We start from the raw sequence: 15,770 nt of genomic DNA, 5'->3' as shown, positions 1-15,770 counted from the left end.
TGAAGCTGGATTTAGCTGCATGGGGGGAAGAAAAGCAATATCACTATTAAAGCATTAAATGGGATTCAAAGACAGATCTTGCTGCTATTGCTTAGGGTTTCCTTAGAATTTATTTTTAAAATTAAATGTTTTCTTAAGACTAGAATATTTTAGAGAAAATTAGGAACTGCAAGATCAATGCATTTTCAAAACAACAAATTTCAGGCAAAACTGTTGGGTTGAAGAGCTGACCTGGTGACTCCAGCATGCTGAGATTCTTTTTAATATCATACCTCTTTGTGCTCTGCCAGGTTGCTGACAGAGATTTCTTCTGCCTGGGATGGATGCCACAAGTACTTCTATCGGTCACTTGCACGTCACTCTCGGCTCCAGACAGCATTGTTAGCACCTGCCAAGGTAAAACCAGCAAACTAAAACCAGAATCTTAGTTCTGTTAACTTTATTTTACCAGCCTGGACGGAGATTTCCTAGCAGAAAAAAAGGGAGGGAGATAATGCTGTGTAATATGATACTAAATGTGAGACTTTCCTACCACTCATTAAATGCACCTGCTGTTTTATGAAGGGACAAAATTGATTTGGGGAAAGAAGTTAATGATCTGTTCAGTGTACAGTATCTTTCATCCCAGATCCCTAATTGCTACTTTTTGTGCATGAAGAAACTCATGAAATGCTGAATCTGAACCTTATAAGGAAAATAAACCCAATGTTATTCAGTGTTCTTGAAGAGATCAGTTGATATTTATAATTGGGTGTAACTGGAATCTGTGTCCAACACAAAAAGTGCTAATATATTTCTTCATTTAAAGATTAGTCTAAAAAAAGCGTCTCTTCCAGATGTTCTTCCTCTCACTATACTTTACCCCTTGTTTTATAACATGATCTTATCAAAGTCACACCTAATACTGGATACAAATAATGGAATGTGACTGTGGTCAGTTAAGATCTGTGTTGTGACCATTTCTTCTGAGCTTTAAAATGTGACAGCTTCTAGTGAAAGGACTGAAAGTCATTGTCAGTATCTGCTAAAATGAATGGTTGTAGCATTGGTCATGAATGTAAAGCATTTATGCTGGCATCTCTTCAGATTTTAATCACTATTTGAATAAGGTAGATTTAATACTGGAACCAAATTACTGATAAGAATTGCTGCAGTGGAGTGAAATGTAATGTGACTGTTGCAGAAGTTACTTGAAAGGCAAATTTGTATGCAGGATATGTGGAAGATGAAGAAGATATGAAGATGGGGAAACTGTAATAATTGTAACTCTAGTCTACATATTAAGACTTGTTCAATTAAACCATAATCTTTCAGCCTGCTCAGTAAAAGGGAGGCACAGAGACTGCTGTTGTCTTCTTGTTCATCTAACTGTTCCCTCCCACTTTTTCGGTCTCTGATTTGTTTAGGATATTGGACTGGGTAGCATTGAACGATGCAAAGGGTTCACTGCACACCTCATGAAGATGCTTGTGAGACAGAGGCGATCTCTTACTGCACTGACAGAACAGTGGATCTCACTCAGGTATTTTCCATCTTCCAACACCTAAATGTTGGCAAGAAGTTTTGACAGTAAGCAAATCCATTCAAGAAAGATGGAAAATAAGGTAGAAGAAAATAACAGCTCTTTCCTCTGCTTCCCTATTTTTCTCCTCCGCTCAGTTAAGCCTAGATAGAAAAGATTTAAGTTTATCCTATCACTGCAGCCACTGTTTTGGAATCAAAATAATTCTGTAGGACAAGTAAGGCATATATGTGTAATAACTCCTGCAGTTAATTACACACTTAAACCTTTAAATCCCTAACAACCTTTATTGTTATATCTCTCTCATTTTGTATTGGTCTAAGTTAGTTCTGTTTCCATTTAAGTTGTTGGCTTGACCTGCGACAATAAATGATCTAGATGGTATTTTGAGCCAAAATAAATAAAACATCAACAGCTTACAAAGGAAAATTATAGAAAGGCGGGACATACTGGATCTTGTGTCAAAGCTGTAAAAGGAAAAGTGTATAAGAATCTTTCTTACTTGATGTGATTTTTCATTTCATTGCTTGAGTCATCAGAGTCATTGCAAATGCCACCTTTGTGGAGAATATTTGTGCTCAGCACTCCATAAAACTTACAGAAGTCAGATTAGGAACTAGTACCTTTGTACAGAGAAGGAATTCTGGTCTGGAGATTATTGGTGCAAAATTTATTCTAACCCCAGAAAACTTGAAAAAAACAAGTAAACAGAAAACTCCAACTAAGCAAACTTTTCAGCTTGCAGTCACAAGGATAGTAAAACTTTCAGGACACTTACCTGCATTACTATGACTTTCATAGCAATTAGATTTCCAGGGTTTGTAGTATTTCATAATTCACGGAGGGGGGAAAAAAATCTCTAGTTAAACAACCTTTTAAAAAAACCCTATTGTTTTAGTTTTTCCAGGAGAAGTTATTGTCTAGATTTTTTAAAAAAATAATTTAGTTAAAGGTAGAGCTTTTAAAAAGGAAGTACAACGTAAAACTCAGTGATTATAACTTCTCTTTCTTTCCTTCTTCATAACTAGGAACCTCCTGAGTTGTATACAAGAGATAGATTCTAGATTGGCTGCTGACAGAGAATACAATGCAGCATTTCCTCCTCAAGACAGTACTCAACGCTGGACAGACAGACTGCAGCAACTTTCCATGCAGTGTGTGATGGTGCTCCAGGAGCTGTCTTGGTTTATCCAGAGCTGCCCAAAAGAAGAGTCAGCTAGGTGCAATGACAGTGACAGGACCGATGTCAAACCCAGCATTCCTCAGAGTTCAGTGCCAGAGATGGGAAATGTTCTTGCGGGAGTACCTGACCTGATTCCCTCAGATCTGAACCACCTGTCTCCAGTCACCCCTGAGCGATTGCCTCCTGCATGCAGGATGCGAAATAGGGATCAGTTGTGGCTGCAGGTAGCTGCACAATTGACTGCAATGATGGCAGATGTGAAGGCCGTGAAAGCAGAAGTGGACAGAGTAAGACAACAGTCACGTGAGACCTCCTTTTATTCCTGGTGAGTTCTACACATGAACATCTCTTCTGTTTTATGTTCACATAATACGTGTGAAGTCATTTTGAAAATTTTCACCTACACATATTGAAAAGTGGGTTCAGATGCTCTTCAAACATTTTTCCATTCATTTTTTTTGCAAAATGCAGTGCCTGACTCTTTAAAGAAATATGTCTTCTCCCAGTCCCCTGACAAGTGAAAAAATTTCCATCTCAGCTTCCCACGTTGTCTTTAGTCTCTCAGGATTTTATCCCCATAGCTCCTTTAGCTAATGAGGTGAAATTCAAATATAAATTTAATGAAGAAATTTTCATTTTAAAAGATATTTGTATCCTATTTAATAACAATCTTTTCATATTCTCTCTGCTTCAAACAGTGTGAATATAAGCTTGTTGTCAAGTCTCATATTTAATAAATTCAGGATGTAGATATGCTGCCTCTCCCCTATCCATGCCCAAGAGAAGGTTTAATCTTAAATTGGACTGTTTGTTCTTCTTTCAGTAGTATGGTATTTCTGTTGCAGGAGAGACTTTGAAGTTTGCACATCAGCTGTGAGTTGTTTGCTGGAAGTCTCAGCCCAGCTACAAAGCATAGAGTCCCTGTTTCTTCCAAATGAGCAAGACAGGGAACCTGCAAATCAGATGGCCCTAATCAAGAGCCTAAAATTTATACAAGAAAAAGTTAATAACACATCTTCAGACTTCACAGCCTGGAGAACACAGCTTCTTGCTTCCGTGTCAAATTGCATTGGTAAGGATAACTTCTCTCTACTTGATTTGTAATGTGGGTAAAGACACAAGAATTTATTAGTTTGGTTATTGCTGAAGGGAAGGTGGTCCTGTGTTCCTTGTAAGATCCAAAAACTTCATGAAATTAAAACTTGCAAAATTTAGTCCAGACTTCATTTGTATGGTATAATTTTTTACCATCTCTATTAGTGATAGATTCTGCACCATAGTTGTAGGTCAGGATTAGCAAAGAGATTTTGATAGAACTGTGTAGTAAAAGTTGCATAGTGCTGTCATTGTCCTTGCATAAAGGAAACATAGGAACCTGTGATCAGATGTGTTTTCATGTAAAACTGTCTGTGCTATGGTTCAAAAGGAAATCAACAGTCAGATGAAGAGTTTGTGGAGCAATTCTCAGCAAAAGTGGAAACTGTTATCCATGCTGTTCTGTATGCTGTTCAGTGTTTGGTAGAGAGAAAACAGGAAGGTGGAAAAGAAGAAGAAAAATCTTCAGAGGAAAATGGTAAGTTTGTCAATATACTTGAGTGGGGAAAAGAGTTTAAACCATGCAAACCTTAAATTTTCTTAAATAGTGTGTGTCAGAGGTACCAATGCACAAGGAAATAGCTATTTTAATAGAAATTGTGTATTTAAACAGAGAGGGTGGATATTTCTAGATTGCTTGCTATAACTTTTTTAGAATGTCTGACTTGATCTCCATTTTTTTAACGTGTTTCAAACAAAGAGGATGCAGCCTTACTTGATGTGATTAAAGCTGGACATATAACTAAGTTTTTGGATGAAGATCTGTCTGCTGATTTGGAGTCTTTACATGTGCAGAAAGCAATTTCAGGTGTTTCAGAACTCCTGGAGATGCTGAAATCTTACAGGGAAGACTGCACTTCATATAAACACAAGGTAAAATTTTCCTTTCATGAGTTTTTTGGCTTAGGATTCTCAAGAGATTTGGAATTGTGAACAATTTTAGTGGTTAAATGTGCATTGCTTCCTCTTGCCCCAATGCCTTAAAACCAGAAGCATTTGAGAAACTGTGGACAAATAAAGGTGGTCTTCTACAGTGCAAAAGCCAGACATTCCTGTAGTAAGAAGACAAAGTTGTTGTGAAAAATCTAAAAAAGCTCCAGAAACATTAGAAATTGTACTTAAACTGACCTACTGATATTTCTGCTTTAAGCATCTGTTCTCAGTCACTGTCGTGACCCTCTCTGAGGTGCATGTCAGTAAGTACAAATAATGACTGACAGCTGCTTTTTTGTTTTTATCTGCAGTTCTTCAACCAGTCTTGCTATTTGCTGGTGCGTCTAAAGCCCATGCTCTGCAAGTATTCGGACCTCATCCTGTTCTACCTCACCATTTCACTTGCATCTCACAGGAGTACTGGAAAACTGCTTTCTGTTCTAACCAGCATTTTTACAGAGCTTGCTCTAAAGGTAAGTTATTAGAGGTAACAGTGGATATATGGCAAGCATATATTTAATGTGTAAAAGTCTTGACTAGAAACTAAGCTGAAAATGTACTTACTTACTACTGAGGAAGATTTTGAGTTTCTGTTCTCCTTTGCAGGGGTTTTGTCTGCCAAAAGAATTACTTGAGGATGAAGCAGGAGAGGGAGCCACAGAGTTCCATGACTATGAGGATGGTGGTATTGGAGAAGGGGAAGGCAAGAAGGATGTGAGCGACAAAATAGAAAGTGAAGATCAGGCAAGTATTTGGAGTTGATCTCGTTTAATTGAAATGAAACTGAAAAAGCTCTTGAAATCCATGATGTGGATGTCTTGGGTAGAAAGAAACATGAAGTTACCTTCAGTCTCCTATTTATTTTGGCTTTTATCTTTGCATATGAGCTTATAAATATTGTTGTGATACTTAAGTTTCTAATATGTAGGCAAGATCAATTGTAATTTTTGGCTTTACTGATGATTTAGATAGAAGACAGTTTTCAAAAAGGTGAAGAGAAGGAGAAAGAGGATCAAGATTCTAAACCAGACATTGAAGGAGAAGACAATGCAATTGAAATGTCTGAAGACTTTGATGGAAAGATGCACGATGGAGAACTGGAGAAAAAAGGTTTGGTTCTTCCACTACGGCAAACTTATAAGAAAAGTTATAGATCGGCCCAGTAATGGTTGATGCTTTTCTATAACTTGTGCACGTGTTTCTTTTTCATAACCCCTTAAATGGGGTTATGAAATTAAGATTCAAAGTATGATTGCTTATTTGCTTCGAAGTTAACGAATACATTAGCTTTCTCTCTTCTGTACTGAAACACTTTCTGAACTGTACACAGAAGATGAGGAAAATTCAGATGAAGAGGAGGAACTGGATAAGCAGATGGGCAATCTTGATGATGCTGAAGCTGATGATAAACTAGATGAAAGGCTCTGGGGGGATGAAGATGATGATGATGATGATGAAGATGCTAGTAGTAAAACAGAAGAAACTGGACCAGGAATGGATGAGGTAATAAGGAACGGGGTGGGGGAAAGAACTGTCAAAGGAATTGAGCTCTGCTAACTTGATGTGACCTAGAATGGGAATTGCCTTTCTTAGTTCTTTGCCTTAGAATGGGATAATTTTAGGGAATACGTTTGTTGAGTGTTGTCTTTTGTACTGTAGGAGACAATGTCACTGAGACTTTGAAAAGCAGGTAATGTAATTGAGTTTCTGTTGGATTTATTAATAGGAGGATTCAGAGCTCGTTGCAAAAGATGACAATCTGGGCACAGGAAACAAGGATAATAAAAAACAGCCTCCCAAGAATGAGGAAAAAGAGCAACAGGAAGAGGACAGTGGAAATACAGAGAAAATCCATGAACAAATTGATGAGGTAAAAATTATTTGGACTACATGGAGTATCTTGCTGTTAAATCACATTCTGTTGCTTATACCAGGTGTTTCTGAGAATTCAAAGTGCTTTATTTTAAACAGTGAAGCGCCCAGAAAAAATGCTAGTTCATTTGAGAGCTAAAAGTAAACCATACTGTATCCGTTACAATACACATTTATTTTCTGATTCATATTCTAGAAAGGATTGGTTTTTGTACCCTGAACTTGTAATGGCTGCCAAAATGGGCTTTACCCAAATTGATGTTTTGATGAACAAAGCTTTTTTTTTTTAAACCCTGATTCTGTTGTGTTTAGCAACAGAAACACCTTAGTGTCCAAGAGTATATTTAGCATCTCCAAGAGTGCATATTCTGTTTAGAATGTTTCAGCTAGAAAAATTGGCTTATGAACACAAAATATGCTGGTTTTAAGTACCACCAGTTTATGTAAATGCATTTGCTGAAATTAATCTTTCTGCTCTTCATGCATGAGTATGTGTGCCACTGGAAATAGACTTTTAACTGATCAGAATGTAATACTGTGTCCAGTATTTCTTTGTCCTAGAGAATACAGTAGTATCTTGTTTCTTATCTTTGCCTATCCTCCCACTTAGTCCATGCCTGTTATTTTTCCCCCATTGTTTTGCTGACAGCGTGAGTATGATGACAATGAAGTAGATCCTTATCACGGCCAGCAAGAAAAGGAGCCTGAAGTTGAACCTTTGGACCTCCCTGATAATTTGAATCTGGAGAGTAATGAGAAGAGTGATGATGAGGAGGTTGAAGGTACAGCTGAAAATCTCTACAGCTTCCTAGATGAAAGCCACATGCAAGTGTGGGGGGGACAATCAGATCATGAGCCCTTTTTGTCTATAGAAAAGAGAGAGATGGTGGTAGGATTCTGTATAACCACCAAGAAGCTGCAAATTCATTCGTGCATCAAAATACCAGCATAGCAAATGCAGGCCAGAAAAGAAGTCAGCATTAGAACATTTTCCTTTACCTCCCTCTCATGCACACTGTGGAGCATGCTTCCTCATGGTATCCAAGTGGTACAGCCTAACTTATGCTGGAATGTCCTTATTTAATTTTCCAGTTGTTTTTGTGGTTTCATTTTTCTCTATTGTACTTTCAAGTATTTGTACTCTGAACAGTCAATTGACCCTCAGGAATATTAGCTTAAAGGAAGTTAAAAGGAATTCATCCTACTGTACTGCTAGCTAAAAATCAATTGTGACTTAAAGGAATTATCTGGCTGTAGAAAACACAGATTCTGTGTATAGAACTCAGTATTTTATGGATTTTTGATAGGCTGGGCAGTTTTATTCCAAATATCTGTAATATTCACTGTCTCTGTACTTCACTGGAAGTTTGATATACCTTTCTGATATATTTTTTTTAATCCAGAAGAAGAGAATGAATTTGAAATAGATGAGAAACCTGTGGATTTAAATGAGGCAGAGAAGACTGATGAACAAAATGAAGAAAATACTGATGAGACAGAAGGAGATGATCAAGATGCAAAAGCAGCTGAAGAAGGCATTTCTGAAGATAAAGAGGAGAAGGAAGATGAAGGAGACAAAGATGCTCCTGATCAAGAAGAAAAGACAGAGAACACTGAGGATGCAGAAGAAGAAGAGTCACAACCACCTGATGAGAATAAAAATGAATCTGCTGAAGATAAGGGAATCCCTAATGAAGACCAAGGTCTTCAACCTCAGGTACAGTGTAATAAATAAAAGTGTGATTGTCTTTTTTTTTTTTTTTAATTGCCTTATACAAGATTTAAGAAATAGATGCACTCTGTGATACTCCGAAACAAATTTGACATTGAATAGATACAGTGTTAGTGAGAATCTTCATCAAGATAACAAGAACTAGACTTACTAAACGTGTGTTTCTGCTGTCTGTGTTCCTGCTGCCTCCTCTTCCTTCTAACTCCTTGTGTTAGAATGGAACAGAGTTGGAAGGTGATCATCTAGTCCAACTGCCTGACCACTTTGGAGCTGACCAAAAATTTAAGTATATTATTAAGCATATGCCTCTTAAACACTGCGAACTTTGGGGCATTGACCTCCTCTCTAGGAAGGCTGTTCCAGTGTTTGACCACCCTCTCAGAGTGATACTGAAGTCCCAATGACCCTGAATCCCTATGCATCCTGTCACTGGGTACCAGGGAGGAGAGATCAGAACTTCCCTCTCTCTATGTCCCTTCCTCAGGAAGTTGTAGAGAGTAATGGGGCCACCCTTCAGCCTCCTTCTCTCCAAACCAGACAAGCCCAAAGTCCTTAGTCACTCTTTACAGGACATTGCTTCCAGCCCTTGCATCCCCTTTGTTGCCCTCCTCTGGCATTCATTCACCTTCACATCCTTTTTAGCTTGTGGGGCCCAGAACTGCACACAGCACTCAGGTGAGGCTGCACCAGTGGTGAATAGAGTGGATTCACCACCTCTTTTGAGCAGCTGTGTTGCTGTGTTTGATGCACCCCAGGATGGGGATTGCCCTCTGGGCTGCCAGGGCTCAGTGCTCACTCACACAGAGCCTGCTGTGGGCCAGCACCCCCAGATCCCTTTGCAGGGCTGCTCTCCAGCCACTCCTCTTCCCAGTCTGTACTTGAGCCCAGTGTTACTCTGTCCTAGATGCAGAATCCTGCATTTGGATCTGTTAGATTTCATCCCCTTAATCACAGTCCAGTGCCCCAATTTGTCTAAATCCCTTTGCAAGGGGCCCTTGGTCCTTCAAGAGAGCCCACAGCACCTCCCTGTTTGTATCAGCAAACTTGGTAATGGAGCATTCAACTCCTGCATCCAGATCATTGATAAATACATTGAGCAGTCCTGGATCTGAACCCCAAGGAGCAGCACTGGTGACTATCAGCCCATGAAGTCCCATTCACTACAACTATTTGAGCCCTGGAATCCACCCAGAACACTGTGAATCCAGTCATCCCACAGCTGGACAACTTGTCCAAAAGGATGCTGTGAGGGACAATATCAAAAGCCTTATTAAAAATCCAGAAAAACTATATCCACTGCATTCTCTTTATCTACTAGGCTGGTGATCTCAGGATAGAAGGGGTATCCAGTTAAATGGGCCTTTCCCTTTGTTAACTCATCCTGATTGTGTCTGATAACTGTATTTATCTTTAAGTGCCTTTCAATAACACACAGTTCTCAAGTTTTTTTGAATGTTAAAATAATCTGATGTTATTTCAGGAAGAGGAGGATAAAGATAATTCAGAGATGGATGAACAGATCCCTGAGGCTGAGGAAAGAATGGAGCATGAAACACAAGGGCAGACTGGGCAAGAAAATCTGCAGAGTGACAGTGCTGTTGAGCTGGCTGGAGAGGCTTCAGAAAGAGACGAGTCCAAAGAGGTAAATCATGTGGAAGTGTCTGAGTTAAAAATACTAAACTTGTGAATATGTTCTCAAGTTGAAATCAGGGAACTGCTGCCATAGTTTTCAAGAACTGTGTAAGACCTTAGTTTATACCAGTTATAAACTCACTGTAAAAAACTTTTAAAAGACCATGTAGATACCCTGCATTTCATTGCTATAAAGGTAAGTTTAGGGTAATTGTTGAACTGTAGAAAGGGCTTGTCTGCTCTCCATAAGAATGATACTTGCAGTTGTGAGCCATTGGTCCTTCAGAACAGAATGTAGCAAAGCACTGCAGTTTAACATCTGGAGTTCGTTTACAGTAGTGAAACTTTTTTTTTTTTCTTTCAGGAAAGTGGAACTGGAGCTTCAAGTGCAAATCAGTCAGAAGGCCATGAGTCCACACGCATGGCCCGGATGGCTTCTCAGAAGCAGAGCAAAAAAAATACACAGGTTCACCTCTTCTTTTACATTTTTGTTTAAATGTCTTCATATTAACCAGCACATAGGGAGGACTCAGTTTCTCCTTATTAGAACACTGTTCTCATTAGTGGTGAGTTACTCCTCTCTTGAAGTTCATGGTGTTAATTTGTTCCTTTTCAGAGTTTCAAGAGGAAACCTGGCCAGGCAGACAATGAGCGCGCGATGGGAGATCACAATGAACGCGTCCACAAACGATTGAGAACCATGGAATCCAGCAGTGAAGCAAAGCAGGATACAACTCAGCCGAAAGAAAACGTGGAGGAGGCTGATGCATTTGAACATATTAAACAAGGCTCTGAGCACTACGATGCACAGACATACGGTACAGTGGTATTTCTGGGTGCAAAGAGTTGTCCTTGCAGAATCAAATCCTGAAACACTCGCATTTGCTGTAGTTTTCCCTGTTTGCTTTTTAAAGGTAGGTTTAACAATCCTTGCTTTGCTCAAAGGTGCAGCATCATTTCACTACAATAACTGCTGCTCTTTGGCAGTCAGACTCAAACTAACAATAACGCTTTTGAAAATACAGATTTGACTTAGAAAAATGGAGGTTATCTTAATATCTTTACAATCTATTCTCTTCAAATCTTACTTCAGCTAATCAAGTCAATAGCTTGCTGACATGACACAGCACAGCAGAGTGAAAGATAAAACAGGGGTTTGAGCATCATATTTCTTCTAAGTTGACTGAAACTGGTACGCAGTGGCCTCAGAATGCAATTTTTTTTAACTTGACTACTTCTCCTTCCACTTTCCTCTTGACAAGTATTGTTGTCTTTGTGCAGATGTAGCTAGCAAGGAGCAAGAGAAACCTGTTATGCCTCCTGAAGAAAAGGAAGAAGGAGTCTCTGAAGATACAGCAATGGAAACAGAAATGCAGGATGAGGATCTCAGAGCAGTAGACACTGAAGAGCTAAAGCCAGAAAAAAAGAAGTCTACTGCTACTAAACCTCCTGGTACATTAAATTTAAAAGCACTCTAAATACATGCTGATATGAATCTTTAGATCTATATGTAGGTATTTAGATTTGCATGAAGTGGGTATGTTTCATAAGGCTAAATGCCTGCTCTAAATTGATTCCTCTGCAGCAGTAGTCTTACTTCTGCCTAGTAACCAGCATTAGCCTTTGCTAAATTGATTGACTGATAGAGGGGTTTGCTGCTTTCTTTCAAGTTAATGGTCTCTAATCTTTATCCACCACTTTGAAGAAATAAAAAGCAAACACTTCCCTGCTGTTCAACACAGTGCCAATCCACTTAATTAATTGGCATTTAACAATGCATTCCAGTGTCACCACCATCAGCACCACGTAACACAATTGTTTTATGTATAACTAACTTCTGGCAAAAAAAAACCCAAAAAACCAAACCAACCAGAAGTAGAGGAGCTGGTCTGAACAACATCTGGTGAGGCAGCACCAAACTCACTGCCTTCTTTCATAAGTGGGAACAAAACTCAGCAGCTGACAGAAGTAGTTGGTAGAGAAGATAGGTCTGACTTTTCAGCCACAGAGCCTACTCCCAAGCCCCCCGAAATAATCAAGATAAAAGTATCTCTTGCCAATTGCAACAGAAATTGTAATTTTGATTAATCTAAGTAAATAACACCCTAGCTTGGAATTTTGAGGAGTTTTCTTCTTTAATAACATAAAGCATGGCTGGAGAGGGAAGACAAGTTTTACAAGCCTGCATTCTTGCTTCCCACTCCCTTGAGCTTTAATCACTTAAATCTCTTGCTAGACTCTTTATTTGTGGTACAGGTGTGCATGTAATCAGTCTACTTGTTTTTCCACATGATTCTCTAACTTGATGTTCTGAAAAACTAGAGTCTTCAAAACATTTCCTACAATGTCATACTTCTCCTTTAGAATAGTTCTTAAGAAATGAGTTGTTAAACAGCATAGTACAATAGAAACAGTAATAAAACAAAACTCTCCAGTCCATTCCTTTATTTGTAAATTGATTCTTGATTTACAGAAAGCTGTTCTGTTAAAAAATCAAGAGAGTAAAAAGTAAGCAAAGATTTCTATTTTTTAGTTATGATTTTCTGACTATTCTCAAATGACTTTGTACCTCCTATTATTCTGTAATAGAGGCCATGAGAGTCAATAAATGTACTTCACCAATGCAATTCTCAAGTGTTAAAGATCTGTTAGCCATTACTTTGTTTGGCAAGAAGGTTACAAGATAAAAACAATTTGCATTAGGAAATGCATGGTTATCTATTCCAGTGAGTTGCAAGATGTATTCATCCCATTCCTAGAATTAAATGCCTTAAGATTTGGCACTTATTTTAAAAGAAAATGTCAGCTGCACTACAAGGTGTATGAGATGCTCTGTAAAAGAGTCAAGATACAACATTGCTTCTTGTATTATGTGTGATCCATGAAGTCAGTAATTAGTTTTGTGGTTGTAGGACCAGGTGACGTGGAGCCAGAGCTCCAGACTTTTGACTCAGAGGATGTCCACGACTCTGCACCAGAAAAACAATTAACGGTGACTGAAGAGAAGCCAGAGAGAAGCAAGGACTCGACCATACACACAGCCCACCAGTTTCTGATGGACATTCCCCAGGTAGGATACCCAGTCTGTCATCTTTCAGCCACAGCAGATGGTTTTACTTGACCTGTCTTAATGAAACTCTGTGACTGCCAAAGACTAGAATTACTTTTCTTCGGCCAACTCAGTACCTTGCTATTATTTAATAGCAGAATGAAAAGTAATACACATATACTCTGTATATGCAGCTGAAAGATGCCTTTAAAATGGCTAGTTCTACCCATCCTTCTCACATTATGTTTTTAAAAGCTTCTGGTTTTCTGTCTGTAAAGGACTGTCTTGCTTAGATCAATTTGCAGATAAAATGCTTGGGTAAAGTGGAAAACAATAGGAAAGGGCGTGTGGCCTGAAGATAACAAAAGTGATGAGAGTGATCATACAGAGTGATGAGAGAACTAGGCATCACTGACTTTAAAACATCTTTGTGGACAAAGAATATGCCTTACTTAATTCATTAAAATATATTACTTCTTTATAAAAGCTGATTGCAGGTATTGTAGAACCATTTTGAGCTTTTTATGAATGTCTCGATTCAAAAAATACCACAGCCTAGAAAATCCTAGAGCTCCATGTACCACTTGTGGTTTTGCACTGCAAACTTCTAGGAAAAAGCACATTTTATCATAAAGACCTAAGGCATTGAAGCAGTTAGTGGTGGATAACCAGTTGATAAAGTAAAAATATTTTCAGTGTCTGGGTTTTTTTTAGAAGGATTGACCTTTCATTCTTGCAGTATGTTGTCCTAAGTACACACTTGGAAGGGGCTATTTTACTGTTTCTACACATAACACAGAAAGGATTTTGTGCCAGCCACACTGGGTATTTTTATCTTAATGCCAAGTGTTGCAGTTTTTTGGAAGAAGGCTGCTGAATGGAAGTGTTCTCCTATTGTCAGAATAATTGTGGCTTTGGCTTTGGTAGGTTTTTTCCAACTGGCACGCAAAGTGTGAAACAGGAGAGGGAGCTCTTGCGGCACCATTTAATGGGGAAGGGAAAGAGGCTACCGGGGTGAGGGGGGGCGGGAAGTGCAGCTCCTCACCTTCCAGCAAAAGGGAGAGAAATCCCCTCCCTCTGTGTTCTTTCTCCCTTCCTTAAACATGCAGTAGGTGACCAGTGGGACAGCTGCTGCTGCTTAAGGAACGAGAAGTTCCTGGGACTGTTGAGTTTGGAGACATGGGCGTGTTTTCCTTAGTCTGTAGGCCTGCAGGTTATGCAGACCATGTACTGCTGTTTGGCCACACTGGGGGTTTTTAAGTCAGGGACAGAGGCTGTCACTGAAAGCACAAGGAAAGTAAAAGAAATATCATAAAGCTTGGGTGTCCTTTAACAGAATGGCTTATCAAATAATATTTGGTGCCAGGTAAGGAGGATGATGTAATTCAATCTTCAAGTGGTTTGAATGAAGCTTGTAAAAATATAATTAAGTGAAGGATACTAGTTAGGTGTAGTGTTCAATAGTTTGATCTCCATTATACTGTCGATAAATCCGGTGTTTGTCAAGATCATTTCACTGATTTATCTTGAAATTCTATATCTTATTATATTCAGTGCCAGTATCATAGATGTTCCTAGCTTTATTTCTATATTGATAATATCACATATGGAGATATTGGTGGGGGGGTATTTATCCTTCACTTACATGGAAACTATTAAAAACCCTGGAGATTTAGAATCTTCATTTAGGTATTCAGATATTTTTTTGTTTACAAGAATGAGAACAATGCATTTGTACTTTTTAATAGTTTGATATACTTTAGAGATCACTAGATGTGTAAACTTTTCTCTGTCTCATAAAACTCCTAGCACATCATTAGAGATCCTGAAGAGCTAAGAAAGGAACTGGAAAGGCAATTGGAAGCTTGGCAGACACAACAGCCTGGAACTCCAGAGGAGGTTCGTGACCTCATTTCAATATAAAACTGTCATAAGAAACCTCCAGTGCATTATTTCATCTTCTTTTACTGCAAAAACATTGAGGAATCCAAGCAGACGGGAACCCAAATACTCAAAATCACATGATACAGATACTATTTTTGTTGTTATGCGTAACTTACTTGGAAAAACATACTACATTGTTCTTGAAGCAGGATGCTGTTTCAGATGTTGTTTTGAATATGAATGCAGATTGTCATACAAGACACTCTCAGTTTTAGCTGGTTACTGGAGGTTTGGTTTCTTTCTTCAGACAGTGCTCCCCATCTTGTTTTGTTTTTTCACTTTAATTTCTTTGTGTCATGTAGGAGAAGGAGGCAGCACAGCTGTGGCAGAAGTATTTAGTACTGACAGCTCCTCTATCACAGCAGCTTTGTGAGCAGCTGCGACTCATACTGGAACCCACTCAGGCTGCCAAGTTGAAGTAAGTTGGGTCTTTCTGAGTCTTCTGATTTCTTTAAACTTATGGGTTTGGGGCACCTTAACCTCTGTAAAACTGCAATTTTATGTCATTCTTGCATTACAGTAATTATTCCTGTTTGCAAATGCCTTCAGTTTCCTTGTATGGCAACATTAGGTTATTTTATGAAATGCAGACATGATGTAGTAGTAGGCACCCATCCTGAGGATATTGCCTTCTACTTTTTATTTCTCCTATGCAACAGGTGATCAATCAACTTCACCATTTAAAGTTAAGTCAAAGTTGAATGTTAAAATGTTTTATGTTGTTTATAACATTAAATGATTATTTTTTAAAGAGATATAGACTTGTTTCATATTGGTGGAAAATAAATTCAAGGTCTGCCTTCCTTTT

General features: G+C 38.6%; 1 protein-coding gene across 1 annotated transcript in view; it reads left to right on the top strand.

The window, feature by feature from the left end:
• MDN1 (midasin AAA ATPase 1) overlaps positions 1 to 15,770 on the top strand; it is a 93,714-nt gene that overhangs the window by 71,870 nt on the left and 6,074 nt on the right. The window contains exons 77-96 of the mRNA XM_063389646.1: positions 291 to 396; positions 1,407 to 1,522; positions 2,551 to 3,030; positions 3,551 to 3,777; positions 4,132 to 4,278; positions 4,501 to 4,673; positions 5,045 to 5,206; positions 5,340 to 5,477; positions 5,702 to 5,843; positions 6,064 to 6,236; positions 6,460 to 6,603; positions 7,255 to 7,387; positions 8,009 to 8,322; positions 9,818 to 9,979; positions 10,334 to 10,435; positions 10,586 to 10,787; positions 11,251 to 11,421; positions 12,882 to 13,039; positions 14,828 to 14,917; positions 15,265 to 15,380. Of these exons, the coding sequence (XP_063245716.1) occupies positions 291 to 396; positions 1,407 to 1,522; positions 2,551 to 3,030; positions 3,551 to 3,777; positions 4,132 to 4,278; positions 4,501 to 4,673; positions 5,045 to 5,206; positions 5,340 to 5,477; positions 5,702 to 5,843; positions 6,064 to 6,236; positions 6,460 to 6,603; positions 7,255 to 7,387; positions 8,009 to 8,322; positions 9,818 to 9,979; positions 10,334 to 10,435; positions 10,586 to 10,787; positions 11,251 to 11,421; positions 12,882 to 13,039; positions 14,828 to 14,917; positions 15,265 to 15,380 (3,456 nt within the window). The remainder of the gene's footprint in view (positions 1 to 290; positions 397 to 1,406; positions 1,523 to 2,550; positions 3,031 to 3,550; positions 3,778 to 4,131; positions 4,279 to 4,500; positions 4,674 to 5,044; positions 5,207 to 5,339; positions 5,478 to 5,701; positions 5,844 to 6,063; positions 6,237 to 6,459; positions 6,604 to 7,254; positions 7,388 to 8,008; positions 8,323 to 9,817; positions 9,980 to 10,333; positions 10,436 to 10,585; positions 10,788 to 11,250; positions 11,422 to 12,881; positions 13,040 to 14,827; positions 14,918 to 15,264; positions 15,381 to 15,770) is intronic.

Source organism: Prinia subflava, chromosome 2, assembly GCF_021018805.1.
Source record: "Prinia subflava isolate CZ2003 ecotype Zambia chromosome 2, Cam_Psub_1.2, whole genome shotgun sequence".
Lineage (NCBI taxonomy): Eukaryota > Metazoa > Chordata > Aves > Passeriformes > Cisticolidae > Prinia > Prinia subflava.
Note: the sequence above shows the minus strand (reverse complement) of the source record. Positions and strands in the feature narration are given on the sequence as shown.